This window comes from Manacus vitellinus, unplaced genomic scaffold (genome assembly GCF_001715985.3).
Source record: "Manacus vitellinus isolate BGI_N305 unplaced genomic scaffold, ASM171598v3 scaffold_10_pilon, whole genome shotgun sequence".
NCBI lineage: Eukaryota > Metazoa > Chordata > Aves > Passeriformes > Pipridae > Manacus > Manacus vitellinus.
Window position 1 is genome coordinate 18,486,239 of NW_021938838.1, and position 23,935 is coordinate 18,510,173.

The 23,935-nt window shown below is 41.8% G+C and overlaps 1 protein-coding gene across 1 annotated transcript in view; it reads right to left on the minus strand.

The window, feature by feature from the left end:
* Positions 1-23,935, minus strand: part of PEPD (peptidase D) — a 139,750-nt gene that overhangs the window by 84,250 nt on the left and 31,565 nt on the right. Inside the window, exons 7-9 of the mRNA XM_018086343.2 lie at positions 21,104-21,148; positions 14,740-14,815; positions 13,286-13,332 (exon numbers count right to left, since the gene is read on the minus strand). Of these exons, the coding sequence (XP_017941832.1) occupies positions 13,286-13,332; positions 14,740-14,815; positions 21,104-21,148 (168 nt within the window). The remainder of the gene's footprint in view (positions 1-13,285; positions 13,333-14,739; positions 14,816-21,103; positions 21,149-23,935) is intronic.

Below are 23,935 nucleotides of genomic sequence, written 5' to 3' on the forward strand. Positions count from 1 at the left end.
ACGCAACAGCGCACTCAGTCCTTCACTCAGGTCCTTTCTAGATAAAAGTGAATACTTTTATCACTGTTTTCAGTGATAAGTTTTCATCACTGCCAGCTTTGAGAAGCCCTGTGCCTCTTGTTCCAGTACAAACAGTGAACACAGGTACGAACAGCAGGGCTCTGGCAGCAGCCCAGCCATGACTGCCCAAGCCCCAGTGGCTACAGGAGGTACCTGAAGGAGTATGGCTGTACCTCTGGGATCTGGGGACTCCTCTGAGAGGGCTGCTGGATGCCAGCAGAGGCCTAATGAGCAGGTGTGGAAGCGCTGAAGGAAGATGAATGGCACCTGATAATGGTCTGGCATTTATTTGGAATGGCAATGGTGACAGCTGTGATCTGCCATGATTTGTAGCTGTAAGTCTGGAGCCCTACACCCCCCTCAAGGGTGGGTGGATCAAGGCAAAGCCATCAGCAGATTGCCAAGATGCAAAGCAGGACCACCTGCCTGAACTGGTGCCACTGGCACCCCACAGTCCCCACTCAGCCCCACTGAGCACAGCCAAGTGACCTGGCACAGTACAAACCTGTAACACACAACCTTGGTCCCACACAGTCCAAAGGGAAACACTGGGACAGTCTCTCCCTGCACAAACTTACACCCACTGATTTTTCCAAGCTGTCTTTAGAGCACCAAAGCAGTGGCAAAGGGCATAACCCTGCCCCTCCTCTCTGTGTCAGCTCACCAAGCAGGAGGGGAAAGTGGAGCAAGATTAAAAGTATAGACTGAACCTTGAAGGAGTGAATACAACTGGCAAACAGCAAAGTAATTTGGCCAAAAATAGCCCACAGGGACTGTGCCCACAGGTGTAGGTACAGCCAGGGTGCCTGGTGCAGTGATTCTGTGTAGATCAAGTGGGATGACACACAGGAGGTTATGGGATCTGAGCTGCAGAACGTGGCAACAGCAGAGCACTGCGTTTCCCCATAATATACTGGAATAAATTTTTCAATCCTTGTCACAATAATATGGAATAAAGTTCTGAACTGCTGAAAGGCCTCACAAAATCTTTTAAAATTACTTATGCATGCTAAGCAAAACTGAACCGAAAACTAACATAATTTACTGGAAAAAAAACTTGTCACATTGCACTGCGAGCTCTACATAATAACTACCCACACAAATGAATCTGCATCCTTTAGAAAGTGAAAAACTTATTGATTTTTACTTTCAAGGTCCTATCTTCATGTCTCAAAACCAGAGGTTCTTAATTTAATGTTGCTTGAGACTATTTTGAGTATCATCAATATTTTATATTTAGAAACGTACAAATCACAAAACAATGTGATATATACAAATAACTGAGAAAAAAAAGTACAAGTAAAGGTGACTCATCCTGTCCCAAGGTTGGTATATATTTGGGACCCATTTGTCTTTATGCCTCACTGCAATATTACGGTGACTGAATGGTGCTTCTTCCTTGAACTTCAGTGACAAGGCAGCACAACATTCCTCCTGCCATCTCACAACTAGTGTCACTTTGCAAAAGTCTTTGAACACATGATGCAAGACCTATCCATTTTGTCAACGTTTTGTCGCAGTTAATGACCAGACCACACTCAGCACCGAAGAACACCCATGAGGAAACAGGGAAGGGGCAAGAAAATCTGCTGGGTCTGGATCTGTTATTTAAGTAATAGAAAAACAGTATTTTAATTTCTGCTAGGAATAATGCACAGGCTTTGATTTGACAAGCCTTACACAAACAGCAGAATTAAGGCAGCAGAAATGCACACACACGTTGCCTCCCTCCCAAAGGAAGCAGGTTCCCCCGGAGGCAAGTGTCAGCTCCGGTCCCCACTGCTCCCCTCAGACCCGGGCTGAAGATGAACATATTGCTCTTGTTCACCCAAACATGTCACTCAGGCACACACTGAGTGTCAGATCCAACCCGTGTTCCTAAGCAACCCCACACTCCCTCCACGTCCTCCCCCCGCTGCCACCGGCAGACAAGAGGTTTTAATCGTCAATTCACACTGCATCCGACGGGGAAGAACCCATCAGGAGAGGCCTGGGCACAGCACTGCATTAAGCAGCATCAGCTGCTTCACCAAGGCATGCAGACTGTAACGAAAAAACAGCATTTTTACCTTTGAGTTGTTTATAAAGAGAAGCTTTCTTTAAAAAAAAAAAAATCCTGGCTTAAACAGAAAATAATGCAAATACCAGCTAAAAATTTTTATTCTTGCCAGCAGGTATGGAAACATTCTGTTAGAGGTACTGAGGGTTAAACTTTTTTCTGACATTTATAATATTCAGTGCTGGAAAAAAGTCTCTGCAAAGAATAATTGCTCCCACAGGGACCAATCCATGGGTCACAGTTTTTTGCGCTTGATGGCAACAGAGCCTTGAATGAGATTTTCTATAAAACCCAGATTTAAGCTAGCAGCATAATCACAACGTTTGCCCTAGCTCTAGAAGCTGAACTAAAGCACCACTTCTACAGTGTAATTATTCTACATATGTTCCAAAAACCCATGGGGAAATCTTATTATTCAGAAGAATAAATAGGGTAAAAATAAATGGTTTTTAATTTCAGCCAATTTTTACCCTCCTTATGAATTTTCATTTTTCTTATGCAAGTTTAAGTCCATGGGAGGAAGGATTTGCCTTGAAGAAATAATTAAACTTTCATCTTCAGTTATGCTTCTTAGCAAATACACAGCCACCCACATAGCACACAACGCACAAGTGCTGTTCGGTGACACAGAGTGCCAACATAATCACCAGCACCTCATAATCTTCCTTTCAGTTTCAAATTGGATATTTGAAGTCTGAACTTCTGTTCAACAACCCAGAGCAAGCAGAAATGCAGTAAGGGGGCTTAGGTTAGAAGGAAGTTGGTGTCTTAGTATAGAGCTTAAGTTGCCCTCAATAGTTTTTTGAATATTTGAGCTATAAGGCAGTAATTTGTCATTTGGGATATGCAAATCTACTAATTTAAGGATAATAAAAGATTATAGCACTCAATTTATGATGACAATGTCTGGACAAGACGTAGTTGGCTGCAGAACCCAGAATTTTTCAGGGCAGGGGAGGTGAGGAAGTAGGACTCCGTCTGGTTCAAGAAGATCCAGGCACATTTTGCAACTAAGCCTACACCTGCTTCAATTCCTGGGAACATCTCAACACTCCATTCTTTATGCAGGGACCAAACAAATGACTACCCAGGTGCTCTGTAGGCAGGTCTCCTCATTGGTAAACACTCTGCACCCTGTTCACAGGGTCCCACTGACCCTCCACTGCCCTCAAGCCACACACCCTCTCGGCAGACGCTGCTCCTTTTGGCCGGAGCACAGGTTGCTTTCCAGCACCTCAGCTGGCTGAAGGGAAGGGCAGAAAGAGCAATCACCAGCAGTGAAGTCAGAGGTTAATGCAGACTGATGGGCTGAAATGGGATTAATTTTCACTTGTTATTCTAAACTGCACAAGGGACCCAAATCTAGCTCCAAAGGCCTGTTGTAGCTGATAAACTCACTACACCAATCCCAAGTGCTAGAACCAATATGAAAATGAAGCACAAAGTAAAACAGAAAACTACCAGAGAGAAGTTACAACTCCTTATCCCCGAACTCTTTCAAGTAACAGAGACCTCCTTGCCCCACCAGCCCCAAATAACCAACAAGTTCACCTGAACCAAACAAATTCTAGACCCCTCAGAGGAATTATGGACACAAGTCTCTGATTGGTACAGGCAACACAAACAGCACTGGCCGGGACCTTCCTCAGTTTAATGGCCTCTTGTCATACAATACCCACTTCCTTCTCACAGAGTTACTGATGAAAAGCAGATCAGTCCTCCCTCAACACAAACATCTCAGAAAACTCCTCAAATCTTGCAGAATTGGGAAGCCAACTCCTGAATGTTGTTACCATTTCCAACCCAAACGACATATTAGTAACAGACATGTTCTTCTTCTCCTCCTTCAAACCCACAATAAAGACAAAAAATTATCCTGGAGAGTTGATCCAATGCAATGTATTACACCCAGCATCAAACCTTTCATTACAGAGGAAATCTAGAGATTAGACAGGTAAAAGGTCACTAACAAATCACATGTAAACTAAACTTCACACAGTCCTAACATTTACAGCTTACAGTTACACTGTGCACCCAAACAGCTCCACACCATTTTTACAAATTATCTACTAACCAGAGACACAGGAATGCTTGCCCACCTCTGCCACTCAGTGCTGACCACGAGAACACAGCAGGTTCATTCTGAACTAAGAAAGAGCAGAAATCCAGTCCAATACTCCTGAAGGATGACACTTTACAAGGGGATTGTTCCAAGAGAGAAGTGATGGCAACTGTACCTTACACTAAAGGATTAGCTTATATCACATATCTCCTTAGTTCTTATAAATATACAGGTTTCAGTAGATGAATTGGGAGACACAGAGTCAGTTGTCAGCAAAGCTCTTCGTATCCCTCACTTGCCAAGACTGCCTCAAGGCTCAGTTTGATTTTAGCAGAAACATCACCTCTACTGTCTAATATGATTCAGATTCCTCCCCAGTCCTAACATTTTCCATCACTGCTGCCTGCCTGCCAGAGGAGGTGCCCTGTGGTTTGTGAACAAAGCAGGACTGGTGGGTGATGTGGTGGTCAGTGGCCGTCTTGGGCAGAGTGACCACAAAACGTTAGAATTTTCTGCACTGGGTGAAGTGAGGGAGGGGCACCAGCAGGACTTCCACCTCAGACTGCCAGCAGCCAGGCTATTTATGACACTGATTGACAGAGACCCTTGGAAGTCAGTGCTGAAGGACAAAGGAGTCCAGGAAGGCTGGATATGGCCTGTCAGCATAATGTCTGTTCCGGGCAATGTCATGGAAGAGATCATCCTGAGTGCCATCCTGAGGACAACCAGAGGATCAAACCCAGCCAGCAGGGACTTATGAAAGGCATGTCCTGCTTGACCAACCTGATCTCCTTCGATGACAAAGTGACCCGTTTAGTAGGTAAGGGAAAGGCTGTGGATGTGTCTCTCTAGACTTCAGTAAAGCATTTGGTACCACCTCCCAGAGTATCCTCCCAGGAAAACTTGCTGCTCATGGCTTTTAGGAGTAGACTCTTGGATGGGTAAAAAACTGGCTGGATGGCTGGGCCCAGAGAGCTGCAGTGAATGGAGCTAAATCCAGTTGGGGTCAGTCACTAGTAGTGTTCCCAAGGGCTCAATTTTGGGGCCAGTCCTGTTTAACATCTTTACTGATGATCTGGATGTGGGGACCCTCTGTAAATTTGCAGACACCTCTGCACCCTCTGTAAATTTGCAGACAAGTTGGGTGGGAGTATGGATCTGCTGGAGGGCAGGAAGGTTCTACAAAGAGACCTGGACAGACTTGATCAATGAACCAAGGACAACAGCACAAGGTTCAATAAGGGCAAGTGCTGGGTCCTGCACTTTGACCACGACAACCCCCTGAAGTGCTCCAGGCTGGGGGAGGAGTGGCTCAAGAGCTGTTTGGCAGAAAGGGACCTGGGGGTGCTGGTCAACAGCAGCTGAACCTGAGCCAGGGTGTGCCCAGGTGGCCAAGAAACCCAATGGCACCTGGGCTGTATGAGGAATAGTGTGGCAGCAGGACCAGGGAAGTGATTCTTCCTCTGTACTCAGCACTGGTGAGGCCTCAAGTGCTGTGTCCAACTTTGGGCCCCTCACTTTAAAGGGGACACTGAGGTCCTGGAGAGTGTTCAGCAAAGGACAGCATGGCTTATGAAAGGTCTAGAGAACATGTCTTATGAGGAGCAGCTGAGAGAGCTGGGATTGTTTAGTCTTGAGAAGAGGAGGCTCAGGGGACCTCATAGCTCTACAACTCTGACAGGAGGGTGTAGTGAGGAGGGGTCGGTCTCCTTCTGTGCCTGCAGTGAGAGCACCAGAGGAAATGGCCTCAAGCTGAGACAGGGGAGATTCAGATTAGGTATTAGAAAAAAGAATTTCACTGTTCAGGTGGTCAGGCACTGGAACAGGGAGGTGGTGGAGTCACCATCCCTGGAGGTATTAAAGAGGCATCTGGATCTGGCACTGGATAGTGTGGTTTGGTGGTTTAGGGGTTCCAGTGGCAGGGCTGGGTTGATGGCTGGACTGGATGATCTTAAATGTCTCTTCCAACCTTGCTGATTCTATAATTCTACGATCACACGTCATCCTGTAATGATAACCCTGACCCTGCATTTTTCAACACTGCTGATAATGTGCACAGTAAAAAAAATACCACCTTCCACAAGAGTACACAATTCTGCACAATTCACCCCCGAGAGAGATGATGCAACAAAAGAAAACCAAACAAAAATCAAGCAAACAAAAGAACCATCACGACAAACATTAGAAATGCTACTTAATAGGCTGGAAGGTGGCACTTGCACACCATGATGATGAGGATGCCCCAAGAACAAATCTGGAAAAGAATTTATGCAGTGGCCATGCCAGCAGCAAGGAAAAAAATCTGTTTGCTTTCTTTTCACCTGTGTAAAATGGGTTTGATTTTCAGAAGGTCAGTGTGCAACACCACATCATTAATGGACATTCTTGGTATTCCACCCATTTCCTTCAAGTTGGGCTTCTGGTCTCTGAGCATGATCCCCTGGTTATAAAAAGATGGCCAACAAACACAAAATTCTCATCTCTCTGCTTCATCAGTAATTAGCAAAAATTACTGAGCTAAAGCTCACAATGCAGATAAAGCCTCACATATGGTAGAATCTTTACTTTTGACTTGTCTGAACAAGCATGAACAAAATCCACAGCAAATAATAATCAGTTCAGCCTGCTGTCTTTTACAATGAGTTCCATTTCACATATTGCCAATCTTAGCTTGTCATTAGCAATGCTAATTAGTTCACTATCTCAATGCCACCCCAGATTCAGTAGAAACTGAGATCATTACTAATTTGAGAAGAAAGCTTTTTCTGTTGTTAATATAACTAATAGTAACAGTCACCCTAGAAAACACCCACAGAAATTAATATTGCTTGCAATTTTCAATCAGTTACAAAATTAAAATAAAAACAGCGACTACTTTTTGAATTCCAAAAAGATAATAAAGGGATAATTATGAATTATCACAGCACTTACTATATTAACAACCCTGTGAGGACATACAACAACACAGCATTTAAAGTTAGGTTTATCTTGCTGAGCAAGGACGCCAGGTTCTGTATGCACACACGTGGTGTACATCCTTCCACAGCTCTCTTTCTGAAGGGAAACATTTTCCAGTATGAGCGTGGTAATTGTTCTTTGGTATCTGTGGGCTGATAGAGGGTTTAGTTTTAAAGCTCTCACATGATCCAATTTCACAATTTTTTTGTAGAAGATAAAAACCAATTATGTGGAACTTCAATCAGAAGTCACAAGAGAGACCTGTGCAATTAAACAGTGCCCTTCCACCAGGAGGTGACTGAAAGAGAGAACACAGGAGCTTGCCACAGGACCTCCTGACAAGGGAAAATGCTGAGAGTTACTGGGAACATACTGGAACTGCTCTGCTCTCTCCCAGCAGTAAATGGAGTCCATCACCAACCACACTGAACAGCAGTTCAGGCAAAACAAGTCTCAGAGTGCCCCCACACTCCCCTCCCCAGGAGGTTTCCAACTCCCACACTGCTCCTCTCAGCTGGGCAGAGGGAAGAGCAGGGAGACTGGAAGCAGGTATGGACAGCTGGAACCTCCCAAGTGGATTCAGGTCTCCTACAGCAGATGAGGTGCTGAGACAGGAGGTCTCCACGCTCACAAATAACCCTCACTTCTGGTGGACAGAGTGTGCATACATATGCAATTGTCCCTCCATATGTCACAGAAGAGAAACAATGCTCAGGGGTTTTCTAAAACCAATTTTTAAATTTAGGTTTATTTGGAGCCTATTTACAACCTGACTTCAGCTGGATTAGGAAATGAGTGGCGACAGCCTAATTTAAAACATCAAAGAACCAGCTGTACCTGAGGGAAGGCAGGCAGGGGGGGAAGGCTCCAGGAAGTGTCTCTCTGAATCCAGCTGCTCTTCCCAGCAAATATATTATACCTGACTTCCCTGTGGGCACTGGGCATGTGAGATTCAGGAGCTCTCTCTAACCAAGCAATTAGCAGGGACCCAGCATTTGCTGTCAGAGCTGTCAGCACTAAGCTGCCAACCTGGCCCTGGGCTGCTGTAGGTCATTTTGGAGCACCATTTTTAGGAAGATCTGGGGGATCCTGCCACCCCCGAACAGGCACAAGTACAAAACCACTGGCTCAGCTATTCCTTCCCAGCTGGCCCCTGTGCAATTCCTGTTGAACAGAAGCTCCTGGGCTGCTGTGCAGTGAGGATATTCTGCTAAGAACAGAGATTGTGTCTGATCCACTTCTTTCTTCAACCCTTCTGCTAGAACTAGGTATCAACACAAACAAACAATACTGGGTACAGCAGGCAGACACCCATCCTACCTCACAGGCCCGCAGCAACAAAGGAAAATTAATGGATTGGGTTGGGGTTTTTTAAACGTGGGGAAAGGCCACCTCCTGCCTCTCTCAGTTTTTTATGCATTTTCAAGTTTTCAAACTAACCTTTTGATAGCAGCAATCTGTATTTAAGACCCCATCACCTCTATTTGTGAGGCAGTCTGGGAAATAAGGCAGTCAAGCCACTTCCAGGCTACCCAACACTAACTGTTAAAAAAAAAAAGAAATGATATTTCAGTAGCTGAGCAGACTGACATGGTGCTTGAGATTAATGGAGTGCTGGTCTGTTGTTTAATAAAAATACACAAATACCAGTGAGGGTCATGGCACAATTCAACACCATTCCCACGCCAAAAAGCAACAGTGAAAAAAAGCAACACCCCTGTACTTTCGCCAGCTGCAATGAGAATTCTTACTTACTATCCACACATTCTTATGTAAAGAACTTACAAAGGCTATAATTGAGCTGAAATTCTAACCAGACTCATGAAAAAAACCAGAAATATTCTTAAAGATCCTTTGCTGCAGAAGTCAGCGACCGTCTCAAAAACACTCAAAGCACAAATATCAGGAGACTGTAAGTGGCAAATACTGATTAGCTAAAATAATCAGCATTTCACTTAAAGGAAATACCCAAAGGAAAATAAAATTATTCTGGCTATTTTTTCTTTTCTAGTGAAATAACATGTATGTTTTATTTTCAGTTTATTCCACTGGAGCAGAGGAGAGAGAGATAAATGAAAGATGAGAGCCATAATCCGTGAGAGCACTCTCAAACTTCCACAGATAGTGAAATTTAACACTGACAGATATGACAGCAGCTCATCTCAGGGTCTAAGCTCTGCTCTGGAATCAGGGACAGGACCGAAAAGAATAGGGATAAAGAACTTTTATCAGCCTCAGCTGGTAAGAGAGGCAAGGTGTAAAAATAGTCTGTAAGCATTGTAAACCAAGAAGAAAAAAAACCTCTGTAGCTGCTTTCTTGCCATTTTACTCTTCAAATTGTTGCTGTTACAGCAGAGTGGGGTTTAAGTTTAGTATTAATTACTACAGAATCCCCACAATTACTTACCCTCACAGTAAAGAATTTCTTCCTAATATCTAATCTAAACCCACCCTCTGTCAGCGTGAAGCCATTCCCCCTGTCCTGTCACTTCAGCCCCTTGTCAATAGTCTCTCTTCACCTTTCCTGCAGGCTCCCTTCAGGCCTTAGAAGGCCAAAATTAGGTCACCCCAAAGCTTCTCCAGGCTGAACAATCCCAGCTCTCCCAGCCTTTCCTCCAGCAGAGCTGCTCCATCCCTCTGATCCTCTTGGTGCCTCCCCTGGACTCTCTCCAGCAGCTCCATGTCCTGCTGTGCTGTTCCCCAGGGCTGGAGCAGCTCTGCTGGGGGGTCTCACCTGAGGGGCAGAATCACCTCCCACACCAGCCACGCTCCCTTGTTTTAGAGGACTCCACTCTCCAGGATCAGGATCCACTTTGGATCCTCAGCACTGGGATCACAGTTATTTGCACAGTAACCCCAAGGTGCTCCTGTGATCAGCAGCAGCAAAAGTTTCAGAGGCTTCACATCATGTAGGGAGATGTTGGGCAAGGGAACGAGTGTTTAGGCCTGGTTTAGTGCTGCCCAGCATCACCAAGGCAGTGAGAACCACATCCTCATTTCATCAACTCAGGACTGTGCACTCCTAGCAGAGCACCCTCAGGGCCATTAAGGACAGCACAAGACCCCACAAACACGAGCAATGCATACTATAGCTACATGTCCAAAATTCCTGGTGTAGGAAGTTGCTCACCTGTTGCTCCAGCACACACTTTCCTGTCATTCCCCAATCCGAAGGACCATTCCAAGTAGCCACCCCAACCTTAAAAATGTTCCCTTCAATAAAAAGGGAACAAATGAGGAAATGCACGGAAGATTCAACACCTCGTTTGGAAAACAGAAGTAAGTAGATGAACTGGCAACACTCTAGAAATTAATAAACACTGATCTAGAAGATATTTCCAGAACTTTAGACCACCCTGAAACAGAAGACTGCAGGTTCTAATTAGTACTTTCAGTGTGTTTATATACATACACAAAACGTTTTTATTTATATGTGCACACAACTTATCTGAATTCTCAGATTTCATTCACATGCTTCTCGAGCTGGAGAGATTTCTTTTACCATTTTGCTATATTTTAACAATATATTCACTACAGAGTGGTTACATAATTAAAAGCCTTTAATTAAAGAAGATTAATTACACATGAGATAAGCACAAACACTAAACAAACTGCTTCAGAGAAAACCCAGAATCTGACCTACCAAAATGACTTTCTATGCAATTACACATGCTGTGAATTACTGTTTGTAGATAATTGCATGGGCTGTCTCCTTAAAGTCAACCGACCACACATTAAAGTTAAATAACATCAAACCAAAAAAGAAGTCAGGGCTGATTGGATTTGCAGTTAAATGTGTTCATTTTTTATATATCTCAGCATTAACACACTACTGGTTCAAAATCATTTCCTAATGCTTGACCAAATGGACAAAGAAAAGGTAACATTTAGGTCCCACATCCAGTAATGGAAAATTTTAATTGCTTTTGGGATCTCTGGCATTATTCTTCCCAGCAGACAGGGTCAGAGCAGCTTTGTACCCAACACTGCACATGCTATAGTCCACAATGTCAAAGAATGAAAGTAAAGCAATAAGAAAGGGGGGCCATTGGGCACATTTCAAGGGCTATCTATATTCATTTAAAAAAAAAAAATCAGTTTCACAGCCATCAGTGGGAACTGCAAGTGCAGGGGAAGAGAGCCACACAATTCAGAAAGCTTTCACAAAGGGAGTGGAAGCCCTAGAAACAGCAGAAAATGAAAAATTGCACTAACTTTTAATTGATCTTCCAAAGACAAGTGCGAACACTTTTGATAAATCCATCCGGACTATGAATTTTGCTGACAAAGGAAAAAAACAAAGAAACAACCACCCCCAAAACCCTCCATAACTCTACTATTTCAGTGAAAATTGTCTATTTTTGCATGTTGGCTATTTTTAGGTCTCTGAAAGTTCCCTTCTTAGACTACATTCACAGATAGGTCACCTGTATTTAGAACAGAGATTTCCTAGACTGTTTTCTAACTTCATTTATAAACATTTCAATTATATGTTTGTTGCTGGAAAGGTGTGAAAATGACAGGTTTACATTTTTATGACCCTTTTTTCTCAAGGGAATAAGGGAACAGAAACCAGTGCAAGGATGAATTCTACCAGCAAAAGAAACTCAAGTTCTAATTACAGTCTCCAAGGCAGATGCTGCAGAGTAGTCTGCCAAGACCTCTTTTATTAGCTAAATAACCTCAAACTATTTCAAGAGTGTAATCTATCAAAAGGTATGGAAGAACAGAAGGCAATTTTAAATAAGTGTAACAACTGCTTTATTTATTTGTTTGTTTGTTTTAATTGAAAGAAACAAATAATCTTTCCAAAAGGTTGATGTGTATGGAAGGAGCTAGCCAGGGAAGTATGAAAGTCCTGGAGAAAAATGCAGTATAACTCCTAGTCTTACAGAAAACTGTATATATATGTATCTGTTGTGTGACATTGAAATCAAACTGTCAGAATCGTGACATTTAAAAGCACCTGAGAACAAATTCTGCTTTATGGAAATTTTTGATTGCTACTGACTTCCAGAACCAAAATTTCACTATCAGCATGTATAGCCTGGGCAGTGAGTAAACTGAACACAAAGTTCAGGAGTAAAGTTGAAGACAGAATGTATACAACATGTTTTTTCCCCTTTTATCTGGTGGTATATGTAACTGCATTTCGAAGCACAAGCAAATTACAAGCATGAGCCTATAGCACCTGCAGAACTTTAAACTGCTTAAAAATGTAACATTAGTTTCTCCATATTGCATATGTCATAAGGGCATTATTTGTCTTTTGAGCTACCTTGAAATTCTGATGACAAAGACTGTGGTCACTTTATTTCCCCCTCCCTGGGTGCTGCTCTAGCCTGCTTACTAGCCTTTGAAATATTACTGCCAAGAAACAACAGTAACTGAGATATGACTGCTGTTTTCTATTCCTTCATTATGCAAATACTTTGAAAACAGAAAATATCGTGTGCAAGCTAAAAATAAATGGACTTGATGATCAAACCCATGCTTTATAACATAAATGCTGATGATCTAATGTAAATATTGATTCAAGTGAGGAGGCAATGTTTTGCTGAGGTCTAGACACACCATTACTGTATCAGCTAAGAGCAGCCAAAGCCCCCGTGCCTGCCTGTGCAGAGAGATCTGCTGCCTTCTCACTGACCCCTCAACTGCTGCAGGAACCCCCAGCACAGGTGTGAGCTGAGCTCCTTGTACAGGCCAACTACAGGGACTGCTGGCTTGGAACTGCAGGCAAAATGCAGCTCAACACAGCCTTTGGTAAGATCCTTAAACACCCATCCCTGCAGTCTGCTGAGCATAACCAGGCTAAGGGCAATGCTTATCCATAAACACCATTTTATCAGATGGCTCCAAACAATAATAACAGATATTTTGTAAAGCTTCTGTAAATTGCTAGAACTCCAGGAAGAGAGGATTTCACTAAACTGTCACCAAAAAATAACCAATCCTCATCAAATACGGGTTTGAAACTGATGAATTACCACCTCAAAATGATAAAATAATGCTTGCAATGGTCTTCAAACAGCAACGAGCTCTCAGTCTCAACTGAATCCATGTTACTGCTTTGTCTCCGCTGCTGCTTCTCCCCACACTAGAGACTTTCTCCTTTTTATTATAATTACTGAAAGAACTCTTACCTTTCCATCTCGTATTCTTTCATTCCTGGTTTTACTGCCTTCATTACCTGTAAGATACATATTAACATGGGACAATGATAGCAGGAGGGAATCTCATATTTATAAATTTATGACTTATGACTATCTCCAGAGGAACCTATAATACAAAAATATCATCTGTACTTTATTTAAATTTACATCAGTAGATGTATTTTAAAACTACATTGGAATCAATCTCGTTTTAATCTTTATAAATGCTTGCAGTCTCCAGCAATAAAGCAAGTTTAATTGCCAAACTACTATATCCTAATGAAGCACAGCTCATCAAAACACCAATGTTTAATTCTGAAAGCTGTGGTGAACTTGGCAGCAAGTCCTTTTGTTTTACTTTAGCAAAACAAAGCTATGAACTGGATTATACTACAATGGAAGAGTCTCTTTTACACTTTGCAATCTGAATCAACTGGAAAACTACCGGAGTTAACACTCGTTTACAACTCATAAATCTTATTTTTGTTCTCAGATTTGCTAAGAATGTTTTATTCCTTTGCCTGTTTCTGTATTGTAGAAATTCTAGGCAGCTGATGTACAGAAAAAGTACTCTCAGATGCGAGAAGATTATTCAAGGATGATAAAGAACCGAGGAGAACAAATGCAAATTGATCACCTCTTGACTTTTCAGTTTTACAGTGTTCACTTTAAAACGTTCTCACACTTCCCAGTTCAGCAATCTGAGCAGGAGCAAAGCCAACAGTTGAGTGAGTCACCTCATCAGCTGCTTTGACCTAAGCTCCCTTTGGTCATCACCACTCCCAGAACTCAAGGCATCTCTGCATCACTACCTGGAGCACAGGACTGACACGGGGTCAATTCTGTCCCCAGCACCAGGAGAGCAGCACAGCTCCAGTGCTGGGTCTGACCTGAGCAGCCTTGCTGAGAGCCTGCACTTGTCTTTGCCACACTGCTGCAGCAGCAGAACAGCAAGACTCAGCACTGCCCTGGGGGACAGACCCACCTCTGAGGAGCAACCTAAGGACTCCTTCTCCTGTCCTGCACTGTGCATGGAAACACCTCTCCAGGCTGGAAGCACCTGCAGAGTTACCTGCTAGTTAAACCTTTCAGCCCTGCACATGCTGACATGGGCCTGATTAATCTTCTGGATCTTTTCTTTCTCCATCACCATACAGGTATTTGTGTACACAGGACAAACAGATTGCAAGCAGGTCACCTTCTGCTGAGGCTCCAGCTCTTACCCAAAACCACACTTCATTTCTCACACATCACAAATGCACCAGTGAGTTCAAGGACAAATGCAAGGTATATTACTGGGCTGTAATAGGAGGGATATTATCCTCTTATTTCTATCCAGCCTTTCCATTATTTTATTACTAAGCAATTCTGGGTTGCTGGGAACATTTTCTGAGTACCACTGCTACACTAAGAGCAAAAATTATTAACACTAAAGGACCCATTACCTCTTTATGAGCTTCACTGGAGATTTTATTGGTGTAGCGCAGCACTTCCAACTCCATGTCTGTCTTAATCACACGACTTAAAGAAAAGGAGAACAGAGAGCACGTTAGGCTGCAACTTCACAGCTTAAGAATACAAAATTAAAAACCCCCTGAAAATAATTTGCATCACCCATTGTAAAATTAGATCAAGTACACCCCAAGAGCAAACAGCTCTTACAGTATTCATGACAGCAAAGTTTTGTTGGCTTTGATTCAGCATTAGCAAAACAATCTTACAAAGGGAAGTCACAAGCATTTCAAACATCAGCCTGCCCCATTTAATACTTATAAACAGGTGGTTCAACCAACATTTTTTTCAACTCATTCTACAATACATTAGGAACAAAACCAATGCATTTCTGCATTTGTCATGACTCAAGCACTGCTTCAAATAGAACATTTCTATAAGCACACTTGATTTACTTTTTAAACACAATTTGATACTAGTTTACATCATTAAATTCCCAGATCTCCAGAATTCTGTTCAGCACAATCCCAACTCCCACCTATTTGCAATACCTCAAAAGGTGTGCAGGGGGTGGTGTAAAGAAATGCTATTTCTGTTTGGTGTTAAAAAATCCAAACCATGAAATTCAGAAACCACAGCAGCAGTAATTACAGCCACAATCTGCATTCTTTCACATGCTTCTAAGGAAAATAAAAACCAAAACCCCCAAAACCAAGCAACCCCCTAAAAACCCAATCCTGCTCTTATAAGATAATGAATTTGTGTATGTTTATGTGCCTTGACACTCTCTTCTGAACTCATCTCAAAAATTTACCATTTAATTCTTCTCTACATGTATTTTTATCATGTATTTCAAATAAAAGCAGCTATTTAGTGTGACATGAACAGGAAAGCATTGTCCCATAATTCCCATTAAAAACCACATGCTCTTTCCACTGCTACACACACCAAATTCCCAGTATTTTTCATGCCTATCTCAAAGGCAGCTGTGAAGTACATTCTTACTGCTTACAAAGTGCAGAACCACATCTCTTGAATCGCACGAAAATATTTAAACTGCATTTTCCAGCTCCACTCCAGAGTTTGCAGCAGTTACAAAGCACCATAACTGATGTGCTTTGGAACTGCCACCAGACACCCCTTTTTACTGCACCACGCTCCTCCTCACACGGCTGCAGAAAACTATTTACTGTATTTCTGCTCCTGTAGTTCATTTTAATGAGTCCAGAGACAGGCTTCTCAGCCATCAGTGCCTCTGAGGTGAGAGCAGAGCACTTCCCACAGACACTGATTGCACTGCTACAGCTCAGCCACTCCCCTTCCAACCCAACCTTCTGGCAAGAGCAAAGGTGCCTTTGTGAAATCCCAATATCGATCAAAACGCCTTTACAAACAGAAACACAGCAGAGGGGAATGGATTGGCTTTCTTAGTCAAATGGAATATGACACAAAATAATCATTATGCACATTGAGAATGAGAAGTACAAGGTTTTAAAATGCACACAAAAGTGCAAAAAATTACACCGGGATGGTACAATCTGCTGACCATGGGTGAGGAAACAAATTTCTGCTTCTGTCTTTCAGCCAAGACGTAAAGAACAGTGGCCCAAATACATTCCAGGTAGAATGAGGCGGCAAAGGCTCATAGATTATTTTTTTTAAATCCTGTTCTTCGGAAGACTGCATGTGCTAGCAGGGTAATTTAATACTGGTTTGATGTGCCTTTATATTACTTTCAATATACAGTACATATCCCTGATCTGCAAGTGCCTGAAAAATAAGTTGTTTCATAATTCAGTTGTCTAATCTCTGTTGGAATCTGCTAGTAATACAAGTTAGTAACTGCTCCACAGCAAGTGCAAACAGTATTAAAACCCATTTTCCTTGACTTGGACATAAGGCTTCAGGGTTCAAGGTATTTATTTTAGATGACAATTTCTCAGGTATCTTTCTGAATACAGAAAGTCATGCTCAGCCTCAGACACAGTTTTTATCCAATGCAACCCCTTCATTTACACAAGGTCGGGCAGTGAAATATTTTACAGAAGATGTTTAGTCATTCTGAGACCAACAAAACCCACTACCCAACCCTTAGCAGGGAAGAGAGGGAAGATGTGCAATTGTGCAGGGAACATGATCACCTTCACCCTCCACTAGATACCAAAAAGTCACTGGTTACAGTGGTACTGTTGATGGAGTTGCCACAGCATGTCTGGGTAGTAGAAAGGCCTTTATTTCACCACCACCTCACTGCCCTGATGGTGTAAAAAGCAGCACTTCCCCAAGCCAGGTTTAAAGCAGTGCTGCCCAAGCACCTCAGGGCAACCTTGCAGGTGATGAGTGTCCACAGTTCTCATGATGTTTCCCCCCCACACTTCCAAAAGAAGGATAGGATGAAAATCACACCTTTGTTCATGAACGTGAACTTCATCATTCTCTTAAAAACAGCTCTTGGACCAGTTACACACTTTGCATAAATGCATTAATATTTTAATGGGAACAAATAATTTCCAGGCTCCAGTTAATGCAACTGTGAAAATGGACAGATTCAGCATGGAAGGCAGCCCTCAGACTAACAGGCACTCAGTGCAATCAAGCTGAAAGAGAAGCACAAGTCTCTGACTGTCAGGACTGGCCTAAAATTTTCACCTTTTTTTTTTCCCCCTCATTTTAGCACTGTAAAACCATTTCCTCTTCTTAATTCTCCTCTTTTGCACACATTTTGTGCTTTTATTTGCACTTGGCCATATGAGCAGCTGGTCTTTTCACACATGTCAGTCATCCAACAGGAGAGGGAAGCTTTAATATAAACAAGTATCACTTCAATCCTAAAATCACATTTGGGCATTTTAAATGCCTGGATGCCAAATTTCATGCACAATCTAATCAAGTGGTCAGGAGCATACAGAATTTGAGGCAATTATGAAGCTGACACTCACCTAACTCAACTACATTTTCCTAAACTGGTGCTTTCCTCCAAGATACACAGATGTTTGCTTCCCTCTGTGCACTCTGCAGCCCTGATCACACCACCAGAAGTATCTGTTTCCAGTTATCAGCTCAGGGTTTTATCACATGCCTTGTTTTGCTGCTTTTTAGTACATGTGCACAACCTTAATGGCTCCTGCCCGTGACATGCATGGAAAACATCTGGGAACATCCACTCCCCCTTGTCCTTCTGGAAATATTACATTTATAGACCACCTAACAAGTGCAAATGATGCCCATGTAGACAGACCCCACAGTCCTGCCTTGTCTTCACCCTTTCTCACCTCTGCTGTTACCTTTCCACACTTTATTTATAGAAATTTCTCTTCCACAGTTGATATATTTGTGCTCTTCTGCAAGGCACAACAACTTGCTGAGTTAAGATCAGATGCAAAGGAGAGGCATCACAGCACAATTCTGAAACTCAGGTGCATGAACACCAAACACAGGAGTTCAAAAACATGTTAAGAGGTTTACAACATAGATAGAAAGCCCTCTGAAAACACAAAAAGCATATGCACAGCTTTAAGACAGTAACATACAGATCACTTTCCCCAAAGAAATAATTATAGCTTTCCATCAAAGTAATACAAAATACAGAGCACATGACATCTTCCAGTTATAACTATCAAATCCCATTTTCACTGGGGTTACAGGAAAATACAGTACAAATACAGGCACAAAAAGAGCTGCACATTGCTAAATGTTTACTTCTAGCACCACCACAATTATGGTAGGCAGCCACTGGTAAAATACAGTACCAAAAGGCCATTTTGCTAAGTGCTAGTGTAGAAAAACCTCCTTCTGATTAATAGGGAGATAATTTGAACAAGTTTCATCTTCTGTTTGATAACATTTTCCTTTCAAAACACTGAATTCAATACTTAGTGTATACATTTCACTATCAAATTTGACATGGAAGCCCTTAAGTTTAAAATGACAGTTTTTAAATCTGTTTGGAAACACATCCACTCAATAAAACTGGGGGAAAAAAAGAAAAGAAAACCCCTCTGCAAACTGCTGAAATCCAAAGGTCAAGTTCTTCTATGTTTTATCCTTAAGTTCCATGCCAAGTCAGAAAATGTTGAAATCCTGAAAAAGGATGAGTAAGCAAGGGAGGCAACAGATCCTTAATGACAAATGTTTCACCCCTTGTCAGTATTGAACCATCTTTTTTTGCATTTTATTAGAGGACTGTATAATCCTGGTTCAGAAAGCTCAGCCATTTCATCTCTTGCTGGTGGTTTGACAGCAAGGCACGGAGGAGTTTTTCTGACAAGTACCATATAAAACACAGCAGTTCAGAGCTTGCTGAATTTGAAATGATATCCATCCCTACGAGCAATGATTCAAAGGATGCAATTTCATACCCTAGAATACAACCCAAAAAAATTCATCTTCCTAAAAGAAAATTTTTCTTCATTCTAAAAATATTATTGCTTGCCAAAGAAATTTTCTTGGGCAGTAACTTGACATTCCAAGGAGATTTCTGCTTTAGTAAGCTTTAACATACATAACCTGTCATTCACATATTGATTTCACCAGACACTTAAATCCTAACAACAGTATTTAACATACTTCTGACTCAAAATGAAACCCACCAAACTCAATAAAACCTTTTAAAACACTTCTGAATGCAAATCTGAACTTTGGCTTCACTTAGGACTCCCCTTCCCTTGAAAGCCAGGTGGAGGGAAGGTGCATACCAAGCATTCCTCTTCCCCAGGACTGCAGGAAAGACCAAGTCAGAAGTCTGGGCTGGCACTCACAATTCACTGAAGAGATGATTCTCTCTACCCCAGCTCCAAGTGCTGCCTTTCTACTGCCTCAGTGCTCCACCTCTCTCAGCTCAACCTCCAGGGCATGGACCTCATGTTCATCTGTCCCTGAGCTTCCTGGAGAAGATTTAACCACCCACTAATTGAAACCACAGAGGAGAAAAGCTTATCTGGTGACGCCTTGGTAAGGTGGATGGAAACAGACTGAAAGCTAACTCAGGAACAAGTTTGCAGCCCTAATCCAAAGCCTGCTGCAGCTCAAACTGTCACCTGTCTCCCTTCTGTACTGCCATAACTACAGAGCAAAGCTTGGAAGTCATACAGGACCCTCTCCAGGTCCCCTTCCTCATCCCTCTTCAAATCAGAAATCAATTCTAAAAGATAACTTCTTTGTTTAGGAAAAGGAAAGGTCCAAATTCTGGTAGGACAAAGTAAGTAAAGTTTAAAAATTAGCACCCCAAGCTTTCTGTGTTACAAAGCCCTCCTATTCCCCCTTACACTCCTGAGCAGGAGGATTAAGCCCCACTGCTACACAGCTCCAGGGCCATCCAGGACTCAGGGATGCAACAATATCTACACAAAGTCTCTCCCCTCCCTACTTTCCTTTCAGAGCTTAAGGTCGTGCCAAGCAGTGGAAAATGTCTGCAACAACAGAAATGTGACCTTTTAAAAATTCTACACCTTCTGAAACCACTCTGATGTTTGAAAAACATCTCCACAGTTTTCAAGTTGGCAATTAGCTGTAGATGAAGACAGCAGAAGATAGTTCTCAGTGTATGTGCTAATAATAAACATTAAAAAGTATAAATGTAGTAGCCTATAATACTATACAGTGAGAGTGTACACTTGCCTTTTGAATTTTAAGATTTTAAGCTTATCTGTCTTAACTAAGGATTTGCTTCCTCATTTCTAGATTAATATACAAAAAAAAGCTTAGATAAAAACCTGATTCATTAACAAAAATGTTCTTTCTTCAGTTAATTTACTAAATGGAAAACTAGAAAGCCTTAGTTATGGAGAAGAGTCAGCAACACTGATCAAAAGAGGAAAACTAGTAAAATGCAGTAGTTTTGCACTTAGTCACACTCTAATTTGTCTATTCCAGACAGGTTACACCAGAATTCCCATAGAATTACAAAGTATGGTAACATGAATAATAATTCAACAAAATTAAGGCTGCTAAAATAAATCCTAGAGAAGTAATAACATCTAATTAAATACTAGATGTTCAGACAGAGTTTTGATCTACCTTTGATTTCTGTTGCTAGAATATAAATAATCCTCAGTTCTTTTCCTATTCATACAAATTCATATTTACATGGATGTGACTTAACTCCTAACACATCCTATAAAAATGTGTATCCAGGAACAATGTTAAAGAGATGTTACATAAATTCTTCGCTTTTGAATGCTGTTACCCAGCCCTGTTTTTACTTTTATACATTATTTCCACTCCATAACATGAAATCAGCTTAAAATTAAAACTCACATTGTAAAGTAGGAGGCTTCTGCAGAAGGAATCTCTCTGCAGCAATGGCACAGTAAAAGCATGTTCAACGGTACTCAGAGAGGAAGGTTTTATGCTACTCACCATTCTGCAATTTCAGGATGAAGGATTTTGTTGTTCACATTAAATCTACAAAAAACCAAAAGACACCAATATTAAAAAAGCAGCCAGACACATGTATGTACTCTTTTTTTTTTTTAACTGTGTCTTCTCTGAGGCAGTAAAGTGAAAGCAAATATTGTATGGGAGTTCAGCAAAGAGGAGACTGCACACACTCACCTTCACTGCATTTAGTTCTGAAACACACAAGAATAAATCAGACATGGAATTTTAAGGATGTGCAGAACCCAGAGTAACAGTATTTTTGACGCATACTTATTACCCTTCTTCCACCAGACTGACCTCCAAAGGTCCCTTCCAAATTATGCTGTGATTTTAACTTTGCTCTTCCAACACCCTTCAATGAAATTAAACACAGGGAATTGCTGATTTTGGCCTTTGTTTTATGCCTTCCCATTTTTGTGTGCACAGAAGGTGGTATTTGATAAACAAGCTTGCTTAGAGGATGGTGAAAAGGAAAACAACTTCTCCATGTCTTTTCCAAGCCATACAAGAGGCAAAGCAGAAGCTTCCACCTCACCTTGGCCTCTAACACTTATTTGCTTTTCTGTTTATTTTCTACAATAAGCAATTCCTGTATTCTTGGAACTATTTTGAGGTTCTCTAAACAATAATATTATAGTGGCCAATAGAGTAAGAAGCTGAGTAATTAGGTGGAACACAAATGGATTTTCAAACATTGTTCAAGGGGGTTTTTTGCTTACAATTTAAATGGCTGAGGAGTGTTCTGCATCAAGGATATTTTTGTCTGACTCAGGACTGTTGGCTCCTCAGTTATGGCTTTTAAGAGAATTAAAATGCTCCAAGGCCTCCCAATAGTTCCTCAAAAGCACGCTGTAAGGCAACAATTCATTTTCCCACATTTTTGAAGGAAAAATTAAATCTATTCCAGGTTATTAACCATTCTTTATACATCAGAAGGGACCAACTAGGCACAAATCCAATTTTAAAAATTATTTAGAAGTCACTTCTAATTGTACAAGGGTCTTCCTGCATCCTCAGAAAGCAGAAAACAACCCCTATGTTTCTCTTTTTCAGAAACAGATGCTCATAAACTTAAAAAATCCTAATAAGGAGAAGGCTAATAGCTCTGTGTTCCTATCCAAGATACAAAACAAAAACTTATCACAATATCCAACAAGGACAAGCTGTATGGTATTCAGCATTATGGGTATTAATGAGAAATCACTGTAAAGGCAACTCAATACAAAAAGCCACCAGTCACAGAACACTGCATCATTATGGAATAAAATTGGTCACTTGGAAACAAAAAAGTATCTAAAGGGCACATTTTCAATTTAATCATCACCATCACAAAAATTATTACCTATGTACACCAATGCAGAAATGATTCTGGAATGGAAGAGACAGTAAACTACAAATTCATACAGAGGAAAAGACATGAATGACAAAGTAAAAATCAATCTATAAAATTTCTAACAACCCAAAAGCCTGAGCTCCCTGCCTAGCTGGAAAGCACACCAACTGACACCACCACAGAAAACCAAGACACAGAAGAATTAAGCTGCAGCTGTAACAACAGAAAGAAAACTTCCAATAATTGTCATCAGTATGTCAGACAGAAAACAGATCAATGAAGGCAAGTGTAAGGAGACACTGCAGCACTGCAGAAAGCTCCACACCAGCTCTATGCAAACAAGAGTAAACCATGGTTATTGTAAAGGAACAAAAGAAAATAAAGGGCAGAGAAGGGCAGTTACAGAAGGCAGCTGACTTGGACTCTGAAAATCCACATTTCGATAACCTGACCAAGCATCAATGGATGAAATCCAAGGAAATCAAATGAGCCAAACATGAACCTCACAACAGAAGACTACCTCATCTGAGCATAGGGAAATAGGGGAAAAAATGTACACTGGTGTAGGCTTATAGCTCAAATAGCACTTCCAGAAAAGCCATTTCAGCCACAGAGATGCACCATCTGCATCGCAGTCCCTGGATTTGACCCTTCCTGGCCATAAGGGCTCTTCCTGAACTGTCTGTGCTGCCAGAAATGCAAGTTTTACCTGTTGGCTGGGACCACTTACACTGGCAGCTCCTTAAAATCCTAGTTGCTGTCAGCTGGGGAAGCTAATTAAACACACACGGAGGCAGCAGGACTGAATCAGGAGGGTCCTGGGGTGGAGGAGAGGCAGGAGGTCATCAGGCAAACACGTGAAATATGGACTTTGTGATGCAGTGTCAAGAAGAAAACAAGATGTTAGACCTCCAGGACACAAGAGCAATTCATATGTGGGAGAGAACCTATTGTAGGTCGATTTTTCAGGGAGTTAAGGATGGAACTGTCTCCGTCCCACTCAGCCTGTGGGTCCTGTGTGAGTGGCTGCAAGGCCTCCTGTTCACAACTGTGAGATTTCTAAGGCAGGTGACTCAAATTACACCTCACTTTGGTTACTGCCATGCTTTAGGAATGGTGCTCCCCAAATTAGTGCTCCCACTAAAACCACAGCACTGCTCCCCCCTCCAGCTGGAAGCACAAAAGGCAAAGATCACGGGTTGAGATAAAAACAATTTACTGGGAACAGCAATGAGGTGAGAAAATGAACAGTTACAGCAGCAGTATTAGTAACAAAAGGTATAAAACAAACAAATGATTTACATGGGAAAAACCCTGACAACAGACAAAATATTGAACCCTCCACATTTCTCCACTGGAAGGAACTCCTTCTCCTCCCAAGAGAGGGAGAGTTTCCCTGCCCCCAGCAAAGATGTGAGGTGGTACAGAATAAATCGGGGTCCTGGCCATGCCCCCTCCCTGCTACTGCAAAAAATTAA